This window comes from Colletes latitarsis, chromosome 2 (assembly GCF_051014445.1).
Source record: "Colletes latitarsis isolate SP2378_abdomen chromosome 2, iyColLati1, whole genome shotgun sequence".
Classification (NCBI taxonomy): domain Eukaryota; kingdom Metazoa; phylum Arthropoda; class Insecta; order Hymenoptera; family Colletidae; genus Colletes; species Colletes latitarsis.
Window position 1 is genome coordinate 12,251,626 of NC_135135.1, and position 20,605 is coordinate 12,272,230.

General features: G+C 38.3%; 1 protein-coding gene and 1 non-coding gene across 7 annotated transcripts in view; both read right to left on the reverse strand.

Annotated features, from left to right (window-relative positions):
• LOC143351615 (cytospin-A) overlaps positions 1 to 20,605 on the reverse strand; it is a 39,249-nt gene that overhangs the window by 11,387 nt on the left and 7,257 nt on the right. For all 6 annotated transcript variants that reach the window (XM_076783364.1, XM_076783362.1, XM_076783366.1 and 3 more), the window contains 2 exons: positions 15,731 to 15,828; positions 9,451 to 9,594 (listed from right to left, as the gene is read on the reverse strand). In XM_076783364.1, coding sequence (XP_076639479.1) covers positions 9,451 to 9,594; positions 15,731 to 15,816 — 230 coding nt within the window. In that variant the 5' untranslated portion in view covers positions 15,817 to 15,828. The remainder of the gene's footprint in view (positions 1 to 9,450; positions 9,595 to 15,730; positions 15,829 to 20,605) is intronic.
• Positions 13,095 to 13,166, reverse strand: Trnac-gca (transfer RNA cysteine (anticodon GCA)). The gene has a single exon. It is a non-coding gene; the product is annotated as a tRNA-Cys (tRNA).

Here is a 20,605-nt window from a genome sequence, read left to right on the forward strand (position 1 = left end):
GTCACGAAAGAGCGCCGCGGCTTCGAACCGCTGCAATTCCTGGAACAATTAAGTAAGGTGTATCAGGTCGGCAGAAATTGAGCGAAATTTACGTACGCAGATTCGGGAAGGGTAGCGTAACCGATCGAGCCAGTGTTGCGGCACGATCATTCGACTTCTTGGTCAATTTTTCAGCGAAGAAGCCGAGAAAAAGACGGGAAGAGAAGAGAGAGATAATTGCCGAGAGTTGGTGGGGCTTAAGACAGCCTGCGCCAACTCTCTGGGAACGAGTACATACTTCGTCGAGGATGGTTAGGTGAGTATCGGGGCGAGGGAAGGGAAGCAGAAGCTGCTTAAGGAGGCCACGGAATCTGCAGACGTCTCACCGTCGACCAGTTTTCTCATACGGTCGACATATGGTATGTACCCGGTGGCCCAAACTTCTCCAGGATGTGTCTACCTGAGGCTGATGGTATTTAGGGACAATCCTTGACCTGTGGTTCCACACAAAACCGATTACGTATACAGTCACTCGCAGGGAAAATCAAACAGGCAGTGATGAGATTCGAAACACTACGAATCTACAAAATGGCGGAAAAATCGAATTAATTGAAATCTGACTTGATCTGGTTTTGATCGTCTTGAAAGTCTCAGGTTTTATTTATTCAATAAATAAATATTCAATGCCTTATATACTTACATAATGCATTTTTATTGATTTGGTCACGCAATTTCATTAACATTCAATCTGGAAAAAGTTTGGAAAAATGTAACTATTATTAATATATTAATATATTTTTTTTATATTTTGTAGCTAAGTGCGTATAATGAATGTTTAGTAATTATTTAATTTACCATTTCCAAAATAATATTCAATTTTCTATTTTTTGTGCAAATATTTTCCAAGTATTAGTCTATAGAATAATAATTTTTCTTCATTCAAATTCTTTGCCTTGTTATTGTACCGAGGTAGCACTTCCTACGATACAACCTGTACGATTTTCATTGTGAGTGATTGTACACAGTACCAGATAAATGTATTCAGGCGAGAACGCTTTTATTGATATTTGTCGTTCTTACGCTCTTACGAATTGCTTACTTCGTGAAGTATATAACTGGATAAAAGTATTTGGACGACTCATTTACAAATATAAATTACTGACTGAAACATGATTTTCGACAAAGTATCATATTGCATCCTTTCTTAAATCTATTTTGGCATGGTACGAGGCAAAAGTTCACCAAAAATTTTAAACGAAAATATCATTGATGTCTTAACAACAAATGGGGAACCGATATTCAAAGTTTCTCGAGGTTTAGATATTTGGAAGCTACTTTAATATTCATGCGGAAATGGTACAACATGGTAAGTTGGATGCGAGTGTACGAACCGTTTGTCGTCGTTTAGCATCATTTAATCTTCATGGACGGCATGGCGTTAAGAAACCATTAGTATCTAAAAAGATCAGGAAGGCCGACTCCGATTTGCTCGAGATCATTTACATTGGACCGCATCTGATTGGGCAAAAATAGTTGTTAGTGACGAAAGTAAATTTTAATTGTTTCGATCGAGTGGAATTCGATGGATCTATCGTAGAAAAAGAGAAAATTGTATTGTATGAGTAAGAATTATTTGTCTGGACAATGATATTGGCCCCTTGTACCAAATACAAGAAATTATGGATAAACATAAATATGCAAATATTTTAGAGGCGCAAACGTTACCATATGCCTTAGAAAAAATGTCATATGCTTGGACGTTTCAACAAGATAATGATCCAAAACATGCTTGTCGTTTCGCAAATAATTAGTCGATGCAAGAGAAAATTCCTGCAATAAAATAGCCATCCCAAAGTGGAGATCTAAATCTAATTGAACATCTTCGGAACCACCTAACGCAAAATTTGAAAACTAAGAATTAAAAACATAAAAACGAATTATTTGAGACATTACAGCAGAAGTGGCAGAGTATTAGCCTTCAAAAAATTCAAAAACCTTTGCAATCTATGTCCAAAAGGATGCAAGCAGTCAGCGATTCGAATGGATATGGCTGGATTAAACCTTTGAGGACATTATACATTTCGTTTCAATAACTTGTCTGCAATCGAACGACTGGATACGCGTCCCTGGAGGATTTTTGCCTTTACTTTTTACGCATACGACGATCTAAAAGAAATTTGATAAGATAAGTCTATGTTTACAAGAAATGTGTACACCATCTGATTGTAGACACGACAGTATCTCGGAGGACATCTTGATGGGCGGTCAGTGTTTCTAGCATCGCTGATAACTCGACTTTGATTTAAATATGCATCGTGTTGCTCGGATTTGAATTAGGCTGGTGTTAGAGTCGTATTGCTGCTAGACCAGGTTTGAGTTAGGCCTACCTAGGTCAAGGTCATAGCTATATTAGACTCGCGATAAGATGGATCGGACTTGGATTAGATATGGCTGGGTCTAGACTTGCGGTAAGATAAGCTAGGTCTGGTATGGGCCTGCCACAGTATACGTTAGGTCTGAGCTGAAATTAGACGTCGAGCTGCTGGCGGCAGAAGAAAAATTATACGATACCGAGGAGAACTGGACCGAAAGAATCTGGGAGAACGAAACAGAAAATAATCCTACCCGAGTGCTATGTTTGTTTGCGCCGTTTCCATAAACGATCGAGACCGATATTCGATTCTGAGAATTGTAACGTGACACAACTCGATTCCACGAGCGAGGAAATAACGCGGACAAAGCGCGAATACACCTGATCGGCACGAAACGTGTGTCATAAAGTTAACAAACTCGTAAAGTCAGGCTCGTTCGACCATAACGGGCCTATCTTCGCAAAGATATCGACGCTATGCACGTGTCACGTTGATCGCCCGTGGAACCGGTATGCAACAGCATTGCGATTTTTCTGTCAAGTTTGGCGGAAATATGACGCTCGCGACGTCGAACCCGGCGTCGTCCTCGTCATCGAGAACATCTTCGGGCACGAGGCAGTGATGAAAACAACGTATATAAAAAAATAAGAACGTGGTCTAAATATATAGACGGACGTCGGTCGGTTGGACGGTGAGTCGCGACTCGTCGAAATATCCTGTTGGCATCGGCCCGAATCCCTCGCTCGTGAAAAAAGTTTCGAGAATACACACGATCGGTGGATCCTACATAATGGGATCATTGTACAGGGTGTTGTGAAAGTCGCCAATGCTACGGAGTCGAGCCAAGATGCTGGGATATAAAGCGGTTTCTTTGTCTGCGGATAACAAGTTCGAAACTGGCGATCACAATATGATAAATTCTTTCAAAATGTTACAATTTTTCAATCCCAAACAGGTACAAAGCAGGGATCGAAAACTGTTATAGCATAGATTCCGGCTTTAAAAAGAGATATAAAGAATAACTGTTATGAAGAACCGAATTTTTCAAATACAGTAAAACCTCGATTACACTGGTCAATAAATTGTAAACAATAGTTTGTATTCTTTATGATCAAGCTATTTTCCCATTTATTTAATTCAATTGTAGTGGATTAAAGTGTGCGTGTTTCATTTAAAGTTGATGAAATTATATGGATTTTTATGTCAATATAATGGATCTGGAACTACTTCGTTTGTATACATTTAAGTCTATTTAATATCGTTTATGTTTAATTTTCAAGAAATAGTATGTTTTCAAGATTTTATGACCAGTGTGTTCGTCGAGTTTTTTTATTTATTCTGTTTAAGGTTAAATATTTTACCCTGCGTATTATCTAAGGGATGATGATACGAGTAGCGAATAACGAGTCCAACCTAAGGAATAATTATTATCAACTGCAGCAGTCCTACTCGCGATTCATTTGTATCGAATATTTGGTTAGCATATCATTACCAGTATTCGAAGCGGAGGACTCCATTATTGGGCAACCTAATCATTCGATTATACGATTCCCTAATTGTTTTGAGCAGTGTATAATTGCGTCCCTGAAGGGTTAGTATTTTCGCAACGTACAGAGGCGGACGCTTGGGTAATATCAATGGAGAATGTCTGCCGTGATGTAGACACGTAGACTGATCGATGCACTTAAGTATTTACGTCCGATCAGCGTTATTCATGCCTCGATTAATATTCCATACAGCGTCCTATGCAACAGTCTGAGCGTGGCCACACGTCACGGGGACTGCGTTCCACAGCATGCTGTTGGCGGGATTAATTTTAAACGTTCGCTTAATCTCGACCATTCGTAGTCACTGATTTTCCACGTTCACCATGAATCGTGCCATCTAACAACCGAGCGATCCCGAGATCGACCCTACCCGTCGAATGAGGGAAAGAATGAAAAAAGACTGAATTGATCCATTCAGTTTCGAAGCGGTTATCAAAATAGAGAAGCGTGAAACGGTCGAGTAAACGGGATCAAGGCTGACGCCAGAACAACGTACACTTTCCCCGCATCATCGTGACATCGAACATTCGGACCGATCTATCCGGGGCCTATAAATCCTAATCGCTGGACAGACAATTTCACCGCAGAGTTATGGCGTAAACGCCGCCGACGACGTGTCCTTATCTCCTTCGATGGAGAGAAGAAAGATATCGTTATCGCCAGGTGTACGGTGTATGGGCGGTCGCTTGTATGGTCTATGACGTGATCGCGGCACGTAAGAACGTTTCTCCTTCTACAGATAACGATTTCCGCGAACGAGCCGCAGCGGCTCGCGTCAGAAACTCTCGCCAAAGAAGGGAGCACCGGGATTCCAAAAACTTGGGTCCAGGCTTTTCTGCGTAACATACCTGAAAAACAAGGGAAGACGTCAGATGGTTGGAGGCCGTATTGGAGCAAAGAACTGTGCTGCTTCGATTATCGACTCACAGACTGGGATCAAAGAAAAGATCGGAGTGAGGAATAGTTATTATGTCGCGCAATATGTATTCGTTACTGTGCAAACAATAATTGTCGTAGCCATTTGCGCAAACATCGGAGGAAATAATGATGACGAGCCGGAATCATATCTCATGACATAAAGTGGATAAAATTTCTATAAGAACCCCATGATGTACTATGAAAAGTTTATTTATTCTATAAATATGTGTTAGTAGTGTGAAAAAAGCAGTTTAGAACAACACTTTAAAAACAGGAACGTTAAAATGCTGATCATAATTTTCTTAAATTCTATACATTAGTTTTCTGCTTTTTACTATTCATTAATTTTTTCTTAGTATTTCTTCAATATTATTGTAAAAATTCTCATCATTTTTATTCAAACTACTAGTGTTCTTATAGAAATTTCGTTCACTGTAGTTTGTGTTGTTTTTAGAAATTCTAGACAAACTGCTGCGACAAACTAATAAAAGAGGGTTAACGAAGCAAGTGTAGTTACCCTAATGCCGATTCCTTTGCCAGCACTGACGTCATTTTGTCTCGTTCTTCAATCCCCATTTTCTCTTCTTCTCGAGACGAACTCTCAATTGACTTTGCCCTTATTCAAAGGCCTTTAAGCTTAGAGACCCGCTTCAGAGCGTCTAAAGCAAAGATGAGACTGTTTCTCATCGTGTGTTTCTATAGCTGATCTGTTAAGGTCTTAACGTGATTTAATTCACAATAAAGTGCCTAAATTCTCTGACGGAATTAAGTGTTGAATTAGCTTCGTAAGAAAGAATTTGTTTGTCTCTTCTCATTGAGAGAAAGAAATACCATTCCAGAGTAAATGTGGTCCTTTCAGCTTTCATCGAATGATGCTACTTTCTCAGGAAAAATTAGGTTGCGCGTGATATCGAAGCGTACGATTACCACTAGCGGCCTGTCGTTTCCAAGGAAGCTAGAATTAGTCAAGAAGAATGTTTCAAAATCTTGAGAGAACCAATAATCCTTAATCCTTGATTAAGGAAGAACTTTTCAGTTCTGAGAACTATTATATTGGATGGCCATCCTGTTGTTATCATACAGATAACAGTAGATAGCCGCTGCGTTTAAAGTAAATTAGTCACTACGCTTTCACTTTTAGCGCAAAGTTCAGAAAATTCTTGATACTGCCTTAGTCACTTTGTAATTAAGGACATCATTATTTCCATCAAATATCCAAAATAAAACCAATTATAAGATAGAAATATACCGTAATATCGAAATAAACATTTACTGAAAATTTTCTTGTGTTTTTTACAAATGTCCTCAACATTATCCCAAAAATATAAATTGTGTAATATTATTCTTAATGTCATCTATTTAATGATTTAATATAAATCTTGAGGCATTAGTATAGGTATTTTACTATGCACTACATATTCTATACAGTACAAATAAACTGGATGTGACATAAAATAAAATAAATAAAAAAGAAAGATTGATTTTGATACTTATTTCCACCAAATATCTAAAATAAAATCAATTATAAGATAGAAATATACCATAATATCGAAATAAACATTTACTGAAAATTTTCTTGTGTTTTTTATAAATATCCTCAACATTATCCCAAAAATATAAACTGTGTAATATTTTTCTTAATGTCTTTAGAATTTTCGAAAAATACAATCCGATTTTTCGCTTCTCGAGAAATGGAAAATGTCGAGACAATACAGTCCACGCGTTGAAAGGTTCATTTTAAAACGATTCGCGTTGCCTCTCAAAGCCATTGCTACTGCACCCGCTCAACGGAACCGTTTTACGGTAGTTTGCCGTAAATACAAAGAAGTTACCGGCGTGCATCGAGTTGCTCATTGACTTTTGATTCACTGGGTATGTAGGTCGCTCAACGCCGACCGAGTGCCGCTCTCATTGTCAGAGTGGGTCGTCGGTCTGTCGAGCGGTCGGCACTTGGAACCCCGTAAGAACCAATGTGCCCGACCTCTGCCTTCTCTTTTATTTTCTCGCGCAAACTAGTCGCGGCTTTAAACTCTAATTAAGTAACAAGAAGAGCAGACGACGTCAACTTGTGGCCAACCAGGGACATGTGGATCGCAAATATCAGCCACGTGACGCTTCTTGCATCAAAGAGAAGAAAATATACATATTGTTGGTCCACAGACGTGGCCAAAAGTAACACGATTATTGGGTGCAATTTTACGTTCGTGTGTCAATATTTTGTTAATCATAATAGGAACTTAGTCCGAAGGGCTTCGCCTAGATTCCCATAATGTCTAATATTGTAGTAAAAGAAGACGATAGAGGCTTAAGCTCACTGATCAACAAAATTTACTATTTGAACTTTAATCGCTTCAAGAGATTTCTTTATTCGTTGACGCATGTTGAACAATCATTGAAACTTCAATATTTTTAGTTCTGGGTATGGGATTCCCGAATCTTTTTATAATTTCTCAGGATTAACAACTGGGCCAAGTTTTTTCTTTCTAAGGAATCTTCTTTCAAACGAAAAGTGTGAGTTTGAAAAGATAGAGAACCACCTGCGAAAAATGTTTAATTAAGGCTAAATGTTCAAGATATTAGAGTATTATAAAAGATGTAATTTTGTTTACGCGATCGCATTAATTTGACCAAGTCTATAGTCTTGTTCGAGAGGTTGGTCAGTCTCTGGAAAAGGAACGAAGCAACGCTAACGGCGAACACCAAGTTTAAAGATAGGTGCAATAACACTCATCGTCAACAACGTACTACATCAGAATGAACATCTAGATTGCAATCTTTAGCCTCGTTATACGTTATGTTTAAAGAGCAGCACAAAGAAAGGTAGGGACACGTGAGCCAATAAGTGGAGTGATGCAATATTTCATTCATGAACATCGTACTTCGTCAAATGAACTTGATCGTCTGATCTAATGAAAAAGTCTGACAAAAGATCCCTAAAATAAAAAATAGATTAATTACTAATGAAGAATGTCAAAGTTCAAGGAAGGTTCAATGACATAGAAAAAGAAGTTTAGACTCAGTATACTTGCTAGCCCCCTCAAAATTTATATAATCGAGAAAAGGTACTTGAACGACGCTTTCTTTACTTCAAGTGTGATTATATTACTGCGACTAAGGACGTTTTCTCTTGGATCTTTTCTTTCCGGCCTGAGCCTATATTATTCCAGCAATTCGTCCAGGGACCCGTACGCTTGTTGTTAGTGTACTTTTTCCTTGCGGTGTTAGTTTGATTAACGAGTCGACGAATCGCTGGATGAAGTCATCGGCTCGCTTCCAGTTGCCCGCCGACCAATTGTCGGAGTTTAATCCGTCGATTTGCGCCGAGCGCGTTCTCCGGACTCCACGAGGTGATTTTCGAAGAGCCACTCGGGTCCACTCGAGTCTGTCGGGAGTTGGCGGTGCTCTCTCGAGCGATGGAACGACGAAAGGGAGAGAAGGAAACTGCTGCTCGTGCGAAAAAGAAACTGGTTTGAACTGCGACGGCGCGACACGGGCTACCGGAATTCGCCACTCTTTATCAGAGCAAAGGTGTTGCGCGCGAGAATCGACCTGTATAGCGATAGCAGGAGAAAGTGCGTGGTGCACTTTGCACGAACGGAGACTTTAATACGCGCGTACAGGATGCAGATTTCCATTTTTTTTATTGTTTTCAAACTCACCGATTCCAGGCCCCTGGAAAGTGCAACGAGCGACTTATAATGAACAGCTTATTAATTGAAATTATAGCGGCAATTAGGTATGTCTGCGAGTAATTGACCGAACGTGTCGGGTCGTTTTTGAAAGAAGATTCAGATACTTGTATCGATACATTATATCGCGATAGTCGGAGATAAGGTGAAGAGGCATAATTCCGGTTATCTGAGCGGTAAATCCTGTCAAATTTGAATAAGTTGTATACATTTATAGATAGCTTGAAGCGTCTAGTTCGAACTAGTATGGTCGAAACTGGCCAGTTTTTTACCTGCCTGGCAAATGCTTTTTATGGGATTCATTTTCACAGTTCATAAGGAATGCGAAATTATTAATTATATCTCACATATACTTTGAATTCTTTACATTAGATTTAAAAGTTGCAATTTTTGCAGATGATCAAATGATATTCCTCTGTGATTATTGATCATAATATTGCCTGCATCAGAAAATAATCTTTTTATCAGAATGGGTGTCTTTAATAATGACGCTTAACAGGAAATAAATAATCCTGTACAATGGTCGACGATTTTTTGGAAATATTTAAGATACATTTATCGTAAAAGGCTAGACGAATGAAGGATCGATTTACCAGATCTATTCAAAAGTGCTCTTTGACTCGACTATTATTTTTAAGAGTTCAAGCTATCATTCTGTATCAACAAAATTTGTGTTATTTTTTTCGTCGCTAAGATGGCATACTTCTCAATAACATTTACGGACAGTGTGGCATCGAGAAATCGTGATGAAAGGGGCTTGCACGAAGGGTCGACGAACCCGCGTGCGAACTAGCGACGGATGCACACACATCGTGCGTTTTCCTTTTTTGGTCTTTTTTTTTTTATAAAAGAGGACCATGCACACGTGTCGGAGCTGCTGGTGAAACGTGACGTTCGTTCGCGTTACTGTACGAGACATACGTAACACGATCGTTCGGTACTCACATTAACCGCTCTTCTAGCTTCGCCTCGTGTCCGCCACTAGAACGTTCGACTTTTCTGTTTGCTGGCCTTTTCGGGCTGAAAAGCGACGCGAACGCGTCTCTTTTTTTCCCTGTTCCGGACGCCGACCTTGATTCTGGCTTGGATCTGAAATTCACAATAAGTCCGATCTCTCTTAGGTCTCCTTGGTGAAATAGAAATCTCGCGAGAAATCGAATTAAGCAGGTTCACAAACCTTATGAGGTCACGTTTCAATACGTATGGTACGACTTTTGTACAACTAGGAACAACATTCAGTATACAAAACGTGGAAACGATTATTGTTCAAGCTTAATTAAAACAGTCGATAAAAATTTTAATTTCGTTCATTGCATGGATGGCTTAGAGCAGTGGTTCTTTACCTAGAGTCCACGCACCCCGAGAGGATCAAAGATAGATTTATGGAGGCCCCTGAGTTTGTACAGAGAATCGTCAATTATTTATTTTTGTTGTATATATTATATATTATATGTATTTGACACATCGACTACATTGTTTTTCACGTTTAGAAATGTTCTCAATATTTGCTCTTTGATTGTGAAAAAATTGACAGCTAAGTTTCATACGCAACCTTAAATTTTATTTAATTTACTGAGTACTACTAAAGATTGTTTTGTACTGTTGTTATGTATCAAATAAAGAAACATTATGCTATATACCTCTATAAGAGTTTCAATAATTTAGAACAATTTTCATGTTTTATTGAAAAAATACCGGCTTAAACTCTAGGTGTACGATTTTAAATGACAGTCACTGTACATAAATATAGAGATAGATGCTTAGAATATAAAAATACAGTCACCCAATATAGTAATACTATTGTAGATCTAATCAACACGCGAATAGTTTGTGGTATAGCCAACACGCACCTACACAATATAGTAGCAATATATTGCATATATGGTGCAACAGTAATTAGTGGATAGTAATATATTAGAATATTTAAGAATATTAATCCATAATAGTTTCATGCAATGTGTCGGTGATGCGTGTATCTTCATAGTAAGTGGAACGTTTCAAAGATTTCAAGGTCGCATCTATTCCTTTCAACGCAACTCGTTAATTCCATTCATAGTCTTCGAAGTAGCGACTTTAGTTACGTCATAAAACCTATAGTCAACAGTAAACGTTTTGTGGTAATGCATGTCACAGGGATATTAGAATATCGTGAATTTTCATGAGTGACAAACGAGCAGATAAAAAGAGTATATACAACACCGTTAAACGCTGTAAAAGATTGCAATGCGATTCAATGGTGTTTCTCCGACGAATATGCAAATGACTAATAAAAGATTGTGCAACCCGTAGGCGCGCTAACACTCCCACCTGCCCAACGAGAGCTGGCTTTCTGCCGGGCATCCAGGGATTGAAAACTGTCGTGATATTGGTTCTGTTCTGAACACAGTTACAAAGAACAGAAACGATGCTATAACCATTATGAAAGAAAACGGTTCTGGTCAATATCGATTCCGGATGCGGTTCCACAGTCTCTTATTATACAGGGTGTTCGGCTAACCCTGGGAAAAATTTTAATGGGGGATTCTAGAGGCCAAAATAAGACGAAAATCAAGAATACCAATTTGTTGGTGGAGGCTTCGTTAAAAAGTTATTAACAATTAAATTCAAAAATTTCAAATCGTTCTGGAAAAATTATTTTCGGTTGCGGGGGTCAATTACAATCATTTTTTATCATTACACATACCCCCGAAATCCTATCCACTTTCTAGAAAAAAATTCGAGGTGTGAAATTTTTCGACGAAAAAAAAAAATTTCAAATCGTTTTGGAAAAATTATTTTCGGTTGTGGGGGTCAATTACGATCATTTTTGGTGAATAGACATACCCCCAAAATCTTACGCATTTTCAAGAAAAAAATTCAGTACTGGCGGAACTTTAAACGTTAATAACTTTTTAAGGAAGTCTCCATCAACAAATTGGTATTCTTGATTTTCGTCCTATTTTGGCCTCTAGAATCCCCTATTAAAATTTTTCCCAGGGGTGGCCGAACACAGATCAGGTTTGTGTATGAGCGATAATTTAAAAAATTTTTGTCTACAATGTTTATAGCAATTTGAAACTTCGTCTTTAATTGACGTTAAAATTTTCAATTTTGAAAACTTTTTACGGAGTTAGAAATTTTAACATTGTTTTTCAATGCTCGCTTGCAAAAAGCCTTGTTTTAATCTGAATCTGCCGTCTGCATCCGCGTCCACCAATATCCTCTTTATTTATAGATCCGCGTCCTTATCTTCAAATATAAACAGACCTTGCTTTTCAGAAATACGGTCGTCCGTATTTCTGAAGAAACTTAATACCTGTAAAATTCTAAATAACGTTACTTTAATTAAGAATACCGCAAAACAACAGGAATGTATAGCATTTAATTATCGAATATTTCTATTTTTCACACAATAATTTAAGCAAATTTCATCTTTAAACATGGGTTAATATTAATATAATACTCTTCGACTATTCAACGCCAACCGTTCACTTTGTATGGATGAAAATACTCGCGATTGTATACATGCGTATGTGTGATGCATCGTATATGCGTTATGTATTACTTTTTCGATCGTGACAAAATTTCTTAAGAGGTTAGTGCTAACCGATCGATTTAAAATTATACAATCCTTAATCGTATGACATATCTTACGAGTAAAACTTTCAAATGAATATATTTACATATAAAATTAAATAACCTATTCTATGAGCGATGGACGAATCCATTTTCCTAATGGTGACCCTACAAGAACGACGATGCTGTAGAAATTTCACTTACGTCATCGAACATAATCGAAGAAAATCAATTTCGTGTCATTCGACTATTAAACGGCTAACAATGCATGTCGATCGTTGGTGATTGTCCTTAACTATGCCAAGTTCGTTTGGGAGAAAAGAATAGCAGTCTCAATGGATTTAACGTATCGAGCAATTACGAAATGCATCGAGAAGCGACGAGTTGATGAGGTCAGTTCGATCGCTGACCGCTGGTCAATGCCCTCTGTCGTTCGATCCGTTTACTAGGAACGACGATCTGGTGAATCGGATCGATTTCATTTCATGACCGTTCCAATACACAGTTAATGCTTCCATAACATTTTACGTAAATTGCAAGCAAGCTCCTCCATGCTAGGACTCGAGAAAGAAACACAAACTGTTAGAATTGTACATGTTTTCACAGACTGGTGCATTCGCATTGATTCATCAAAATTAACATGTTCGCTACCACGCGTCACACATTTGTGACGCATTAATTTTCACGGCAGACCAACGCCACATATGCTCGACAGCGATAGTTGTCTATTTTACATCTGTATAAACAAATTAAGTACAAACTTTCGATCACTCTCACATTATGTGGAGTACTATATTTAAAATGTTCGGCTAACCTATTCAGTATATTTTATTTATACATAATTGAAAGCATGAATTACATTGAATAAGATTAGTAGAAATATAGCGTGGTCTACGGTGGATGTTCTGACCGAATGGTGGTAGCGAACGTATTAATTGCCTTCAATTTTGGTTTCATGTTTTCAGTATCTCAATGTGTTAAACAGAAGACAACGATAAGATAAGGAAAATATAATATATAAAAAAAAAAATATAAGGGGACACCCGGGTTTGAACCGGGGACCTCTCGATCTGCAGTCGAATGCTCTACCACTGAGCTATATCCCCGATATTGTAACCGTTTTACAAATTTAATAGATATTCACAATGATTATTAATTAATCGCAGCTGATGTTTTTTATGTAGATTTCTAATAATTAACTGTGAATAGGACACAGCAATTTAGAAAGTTTTGTACAATTCCCTATTTAACGAATAAATAACCTTTGTCCCAAAAACATACAAATATAAACTTATATCAGCTATGGATGGTTCTGCAACACCTTTCATTTTCCTCTCCGCAGTTCTAACAGTTAATTATAGTCGTAGCGTTCCAAAAAGAATTGATTTCAAATATACGTTGATTGCTTGGATCGAAAGAAAGTCTAATCATCGATGCAGTCGAATAACTGTCGGCCATTGGACACAGAGAAAGCGACGCCAATGGCTGCGACAGGTAAATAACGGAATTTCTGAAAAAATAATGGTACGGACCGGTTTCTCGATGCGTGACAGACAAGGCAAGGCCTGTTGAAGCAAGTCCATTACGATTGCGGTAACGAGCACTGCCTTCGATTCTCCTCGAGTTCGTGTATTTATTGCGTTAACCGGTAGCCACGGAAAATACATTGTTCCAAATCTGTCGCAGCGGCGACATCTATCCTAACGTTTTCCGTCCTCGATCGAAATCGACGTTCGTCGATAAGGCAGAGCCTCGACTAGTTACCAACAACTTCGTCGGTAAAGAGAACAGTCGTTAAACAAAATTTACAAAGTATTTTGCAACGACTAGCATGAAACATAGAATTCGACGGCTTTCATAGACATCGGAGCGTAAAAAACGAAAGCGGATTCTTACGCCTTTTATCTCATCTACTTGGCTTTCTCTCGGACATGCAACACGAAACTTATTAGTCATTTTCTACGCAACAAATGGAAACTATTATTGGTAGCTTAGAAGAATGCGCAACAATCGAAACAATCCTTTAGAACACATGGATTTTACAGACAAAAAATAATTAACATTTGTTTGAAATGTTTCTAATATACAGGGTGTTTGGCCACCCCTGGGAAAAATTTTAATAGAGGATTCTAGAGGCCAAAATAAGACGAAAATAAAGAATACCAATTTGTTGATGGAGGCTTCGATAAAAAGTTATTAAGAATTAAATTCAAAAATTTCAAATCGTTCTGAAAAAATTATTTTCAGTTGCGGGGGTCAATTAGAAATATTTTTGGTCATTAGACATACCGTCGAAATCCTACCCACTTTCGAGAAAAAAAATCGGGTAGGTGCTGACATTTTTCGGCGAAAACAAAATTTTTCAAATCATTCTAAAAAAATTATTTTCGGTTGTAGGGGTCAATTACAATCATTTTTAGTCATTACACATACCCCCGAAATCCTACGCACTTTCGAGAAAAAAATTCATTACCGAAAATCTAATTTCTGGCCAGAAATGTCTGCCCGAATTTTCATGCGAATCTTTAAAACGTCATAACTTCTGAACGGATTGGACGATTTTAATGTTTAAAAAAGCAAACTACGCGTATTTTGGTGGAGAATATGTACAAATCGCAAAAATATTCGAAAAGTTGGTCCTTGACCCCGCAAAATGAGAAAAACCCCATAAAAATGGTCCACTTTTCAAACAGCCATAATTCCTACAATTGTGAATATATTTCAATGAAACTTTTTTTTGAGGTAGAGCTCATGGGTACCTACAAAAAAGTATTAGACAACTTTTCTGTAGGGCGTCAAGCAAAATGACTAAAAATAAAAGAGGAATTTTTAAGAAAAATCGACAGGGGGTAGGTGCCTAAATTTTTCGGCGAAAAAAAAATATTTTAAATCGCTCTGGAAAAATTATTTTCGGTTGCGGGGGTCAATTAGAATCATTTTTGGTCATTAGACATACCGTCGAAATCCTACCCACTTTTTAGAAAAAAATTCGAGAAAGTGTGAAATTTTTCGACGGGGGAAAAAAATTTCAAATTGTTTTGGAAAAATTACTTTCGATTGCGGGGGTCAATTACAATCATTTTTGGTGAATAGACATACCCCCGAAATCTTGCACATTTTCGAGAAAAAAATTCAGTACGAGCGGAACTTTAAACGTTAATAACTTCTTAACGAATTCTCAATCAACAAATTGGCATTCTTGATTTTCGTCTTATTTTGACCTCCAGGATCTTCCATTAAAATTTTTCCCAGGGATGGCCGATCACCCTGCATTTTATAATGGAAATTATGCCATTGATTAAATAAATCACATTTTGTGAAAATAAAGCAGGATGGTCGGAATCGTGGTAATCGTGAAGGCATGTTCAGCAAAACGAGCACCACTGAAACAACAACTGCATCTTCAACAATTTTAAATATTTTTACACCAATCAAATTGTGTATACTTCTTAAATATAGGCTAAAAACATGCAAAGGTATCATAGTTTGTGTTTGATTCCAAACAACACATACAAATCGACGTCTAGAGTAGTATACCCCTTTAAACGTAACGTCATTGCAATGTTTCTGGAACGACATGTCGTTTAGTGAACCTGCACCTTTTGATAGAATCGTTTGAACCGATTTGTACTGATTTTTTCGGCTGCTAATGATACGTTAAAGCGCTTACCGTGTTTTCGTGGACTTATCCGTGATCGGCACAGAGGTGGCTGTCGTCCGTTTAAACGGTGCCCGTCCTCCCGAACCGACGGACATTCCGCTTCGAGCCTGAAACACAAACGAATTTTCGTGCAATGTAATCGACGTTACGGAACACAAATTTAACGGTACATCATTGCCGCGAACGTGTCCGCCATAGTAAGAGAACCGGCAGATTTTCGAGTCAGATCGGTGTTCGTGAACGACCACGCGAATGCCAGCGAACGTCGCCGGATTAATAGAGCAGGTGTAGCGGCGAAACCGCAAGTGTGACATCCTTGAGGGGATATCTTCTCTTACGAGCACGAATTCGATCTGTTCGCGCCGCGGATAGGTATTAACGGCGGGTGTACGCGAGGTAGCTAGAAACGAAACATGCGCTAAATAAATATAGAAACGAAGGACGTCACGTGAAAAGCGAAACCGACACAAGGTGGTGGCGCACCGACGTCTACCGGAATTACGCGAATAGGCGAATCGTCTAGAAATATCTAGGCAAGGACAGAGGGCCGAATCATCCGTCCTCTACCCCTGAATCTTTAAACGACGTGGGCGTACCGAGTTTCCTCCTAGCGCGTCCAGCAATTGTCGGATCATTTTGGCAACGACGTTTGCGATGAATCAGAAAAACCGAGGAACCTTCTACGAAGCTTTTGATCGTTCAACCGAATCGCACAGTTCACTAAAATCACCACTAGTGCATCTTGTTGATGCGAACCACGCGTTATTGACCTTTACGAGTATCGTCGTTCGACTGGCGCCACAGTTTTTCACTGACGCTGCACCTCTTAGGTGCACACAAAGAGACTAATGGAACTCGAGGTGGCACGATAAGAACCGAATCGTACGCGATAAGTCGGGGAATATCTATAGATGCTTGACAAGATACTATTCGCAGGGACGGATATTACGCTGCTTGTCGGGGGATCTCATCCGTGGACGATTGCGTAGATACGAGGTGCGGCTATTAAATAACAGGACTGACGCTGTAAATCATTTTACTTATTATCACCTTCAATATACACCCCTCATTTATCCCTACTATGCTCCATGCGAATCTTCCTTTGTTCGAAACAGTGCTGGATGTCTTCTTTTGTCAGCTCCTTCAGAACGCGTGCCGCTTTTTTTTTCACAGCTTCAACGGACTCAAATCTTGGTCCTTTTAATGCAGATTTTACCTTAGGAAACAGATAGAAGTCGCACGGCGCAAGTCTAACACTGGTATGTTGCACTTGACTAGAGACCTCTTGACAGACAATGTGGAATGAACCGGCGCATTGTCTTGGTGGAGAACCCATGACTTGTCCTTCCACAATTCGGATCGTTTTTTCCTTATTCTTTCATGGAGTTCAGCAAGAACGCGAAGGTAGTAATGTTGATTAATAGTCTGACCTTCAGGATCCCAGTGGAGGTACACAATCCCACGAATATCGAAAAAAACAATCATCGTTGCCTTGAATTTTGATTTGCTCGTTCGAGCTTCTTTGGCTCTCGGTGAATTTGGGCTCTTCCAGTGTATGGATTAGCGCTTCGTTTCAGGATCATACGAGTATCTGTTTCCTGAGGTAAAATCTGCATTAAAAGACTTGAGTCCGTCGAAGCTGTGAAAGAAGAAGCGGCACGCGACCTGAAGGAGCTGACAGAAGAAGACTTCCAACACTGTTTCGAATAATGGAAGATTCGCATAGAGCGTTATAGGGATGAAGGAGAGGTGTATATTGAAGGTGATAATAAGTAAATATGTATGAGATCAAAATAAAATGTTTTACAGCGTCGGTCCCGTTATTTAATAGCCACACCTCGTAAACGTAAACCGATATCAGGAACAGCTTAGTTTGCCCACTCTCGGAAGCAATACCGTTCCCGTGGCGAGTGCTTTGTTGAGTTTATACGCGTGAAACAGACTCCCGACAAGTTGGCTGTCTCCGATGAAGCATCGGACCATTTACTTCCCAACTGTTTGAGTACGCTCTCAGAAGTACATAAATGGGAAACATCAATCTACATGGGTCTCCCATTTTTATTGTCTCGATCAGTGACATAAACTACCCAAGTACCTGTACAGCGAGCGTGCTTGCAATTCAAAGGTGCTAAATTTAGAGACTGGAGATAAAAGCCTCGAAGATGATCCTCGTTTCATATACTATAGCGGGATAGGATCCGTGTTTATCATCAGCGATGATTGCAAGAACGTATTAGACGTTGCAACCGATCATTTCGAAGCACATCCATCGTTATGAAATAAAACTCAAACTATTTTAGAGTTTCCGCTAACGAGGATTCATAGATTTTCTTATGGTCCAACAGACGAAAGTCATATGCGTTAACTGGTTGGAGTAAAACTGACCGTTCTTCTGACCGACCTACAAGGAAGAATAAAACGATATTTTATTTTTATACGTCTGGGAAAATGTGAAGTTACATTGACAAATAAATTCTTTTCCTGTCGACCCTACGTGCACTTCGCATAGAGGGTGATTTTATAAATTTGAAAAAAGTTGAATCCCCTACATGAGGCCATCTTTGGCGATACAATAGTTTTGTTAGCATTTCTATTTAGATAAATTGATTCTGCTCATTGTTCCAAGTGTTAAAATGATAAAGCATGATACTTCATGTTTGTATTCAATATCTCAGTCTTTATGTTAAAATTGTATTCATCACTCTAGATTACGTAACACTGATGGCCGTAGTTACGGGTATCACGTAAACAATAAGATTTATAAATATTAATTCATTCCGTGATAGATCTGAATGCACTTTGAATGCTCTTGCCTTTTAGATTTTCCTTACTAAATGTTAAATCGAATCAGTTTGAAACATGCCTTGATGAGGTTTATTAATCCTTTTTAATGAATTGTTACACATATATTAAAGAAACCAATTTTTAAAAAACGAATTTCTAAAAAATTTCGAATGTCTAAAATGGTAACAATATGTTTAATATATGCAGGCATCGTCCGCCCGAGGCTAATAATGAGAAAGTTACGTTTAGTATGTTTATAAAAATGCAATTAAATTGGACAGAATGTTAGAACGATGCATCGATGCATCATATTACGAATAAATTTTTATAAATGAAACATAGCCTGAGAGAATACAAAATCTATTGTAAATTAAAAAAAAGAGAATACACAAAAACATCCATAGTAAACGAAGAAAGAAAATTACATACAACGTCATATGTAGTTCTTGTCAGATTTTTTTAAAAAACAGATTGTATTCGAATTTTGTTTCGATCGATGACATGAAGTTAAAATCAAAATTGATTACCCGAGTATAACTGTTACACGACAGAGTGTAATGAAAAGTGTAAGGAAGCGGGTAATAAAATATTTAAACAGTCGTAGTGAAACGTTTGAACATCTGCTGGGATAGAATAACATCCTACCATAAAATATCTCGTAAAGTATTACGTTTTACCATGGTCATCCCTTAACACTTTTATACTGATATATTTTTAGGATGATGTGAATAGTTGATTTATGTGGAAAAAGTACATAGTTTAATTTAAAAAACAGATGCAAGTGCATATTGCGTCGAATAAAAAAATTATTTCTTATTATCTTACTTCATAAAGTAAACTTGGAAATAATCGTTTAGTAATTGAAATAATACCCTTGTATTATGAAATTTGTCGATAAATTAAATTACAGACTTTCTTTTATCATTTAAATGATGAGATGATAATTGAGTTCAATTGAGAAATGAGTATAATAAATAGATATCATTGACATTTTGTGTATCTTCTTATAAGTAAACAATGTAGTAATAAATTATACAGGGTGTTCGGCCACACCTGGGAAAAATTTTAATGAGAGTTTCTAGAGGCCAAAATAAGACGAAAATCAAGGATACTAATTTGTTGATTGAGGCTTCGTTAAAAAGTTATAGAAACATTTCCGGCCATACAGTATATTTTCGGTAAAGAACTTTTTTCTCGAAAATAGGTAGGATTTCGGGGGTATGTGTATTGACCAAAAATGACTGTAATTGACCCCCGCAACCGAAAATAGTTTTTCCGTGAATGATTAGAAATTTTTTAATTTAATTTTTTAATAACGAAGCCTCAGTCAACAAATTGATATTCTTGATTTTCGTCTTATTTTGGCCTCTAGAATCTCCCATTAAAATCTTTTCCTAGGGGTAGCCGAACACCCTGTATAAATCACAAATACTTAAAGTGAAAGACACTTTGGGCAACGAAGCTCATTTGTGTCGTGTAAACGTTCCATCGAAAGCAATATACTTTTTCTTGATTATGAATGACTCGTAAAGGAGTAAAGTTGTGCCGTGTCGACCGGGCACCGGTTCCCAGAAGAACCGGTGAGACCCGGAGGATTTTCAGCCGCGAATGTACAACCGCGGAGCTTCAATCAGAAGAGTACGCGTCCCGTATACGTAGCTGTAAAGGTTCATCGAACCGCGCCGCACGTACGGGTTCTCGGCCAATAATAAAGATGCATGCCCGGTACGTAACTACGTTCTATACATACGTACGTAAGTACTACCCTGCACCCGTGGCCGCTTACTCGATGCGAAATACTCGCGGCGCACATACTAAACTCCCATATACATGCGACCTGCAGCCTATCCTTATACAGGGTGTTCCCGGGGGAATTATGGCCACTTTGTCTGCAAACACTCGAGCCATTTCTGAGAGCAAGCTTTGTCACGTTAACCCTTGGTCCAATCCAACCGTGTCGGCTTAGCGACGAGAGAGAACAGGTGAAATTGAAAAATCGCGACAACAATTTTTCTTCCAATCTATTCTAGACTCTTTAAAGCAGATCCAACTTGACGAAGCTAGAAAAATATTAATTGTCAACGGACAGTAGATCCCAAG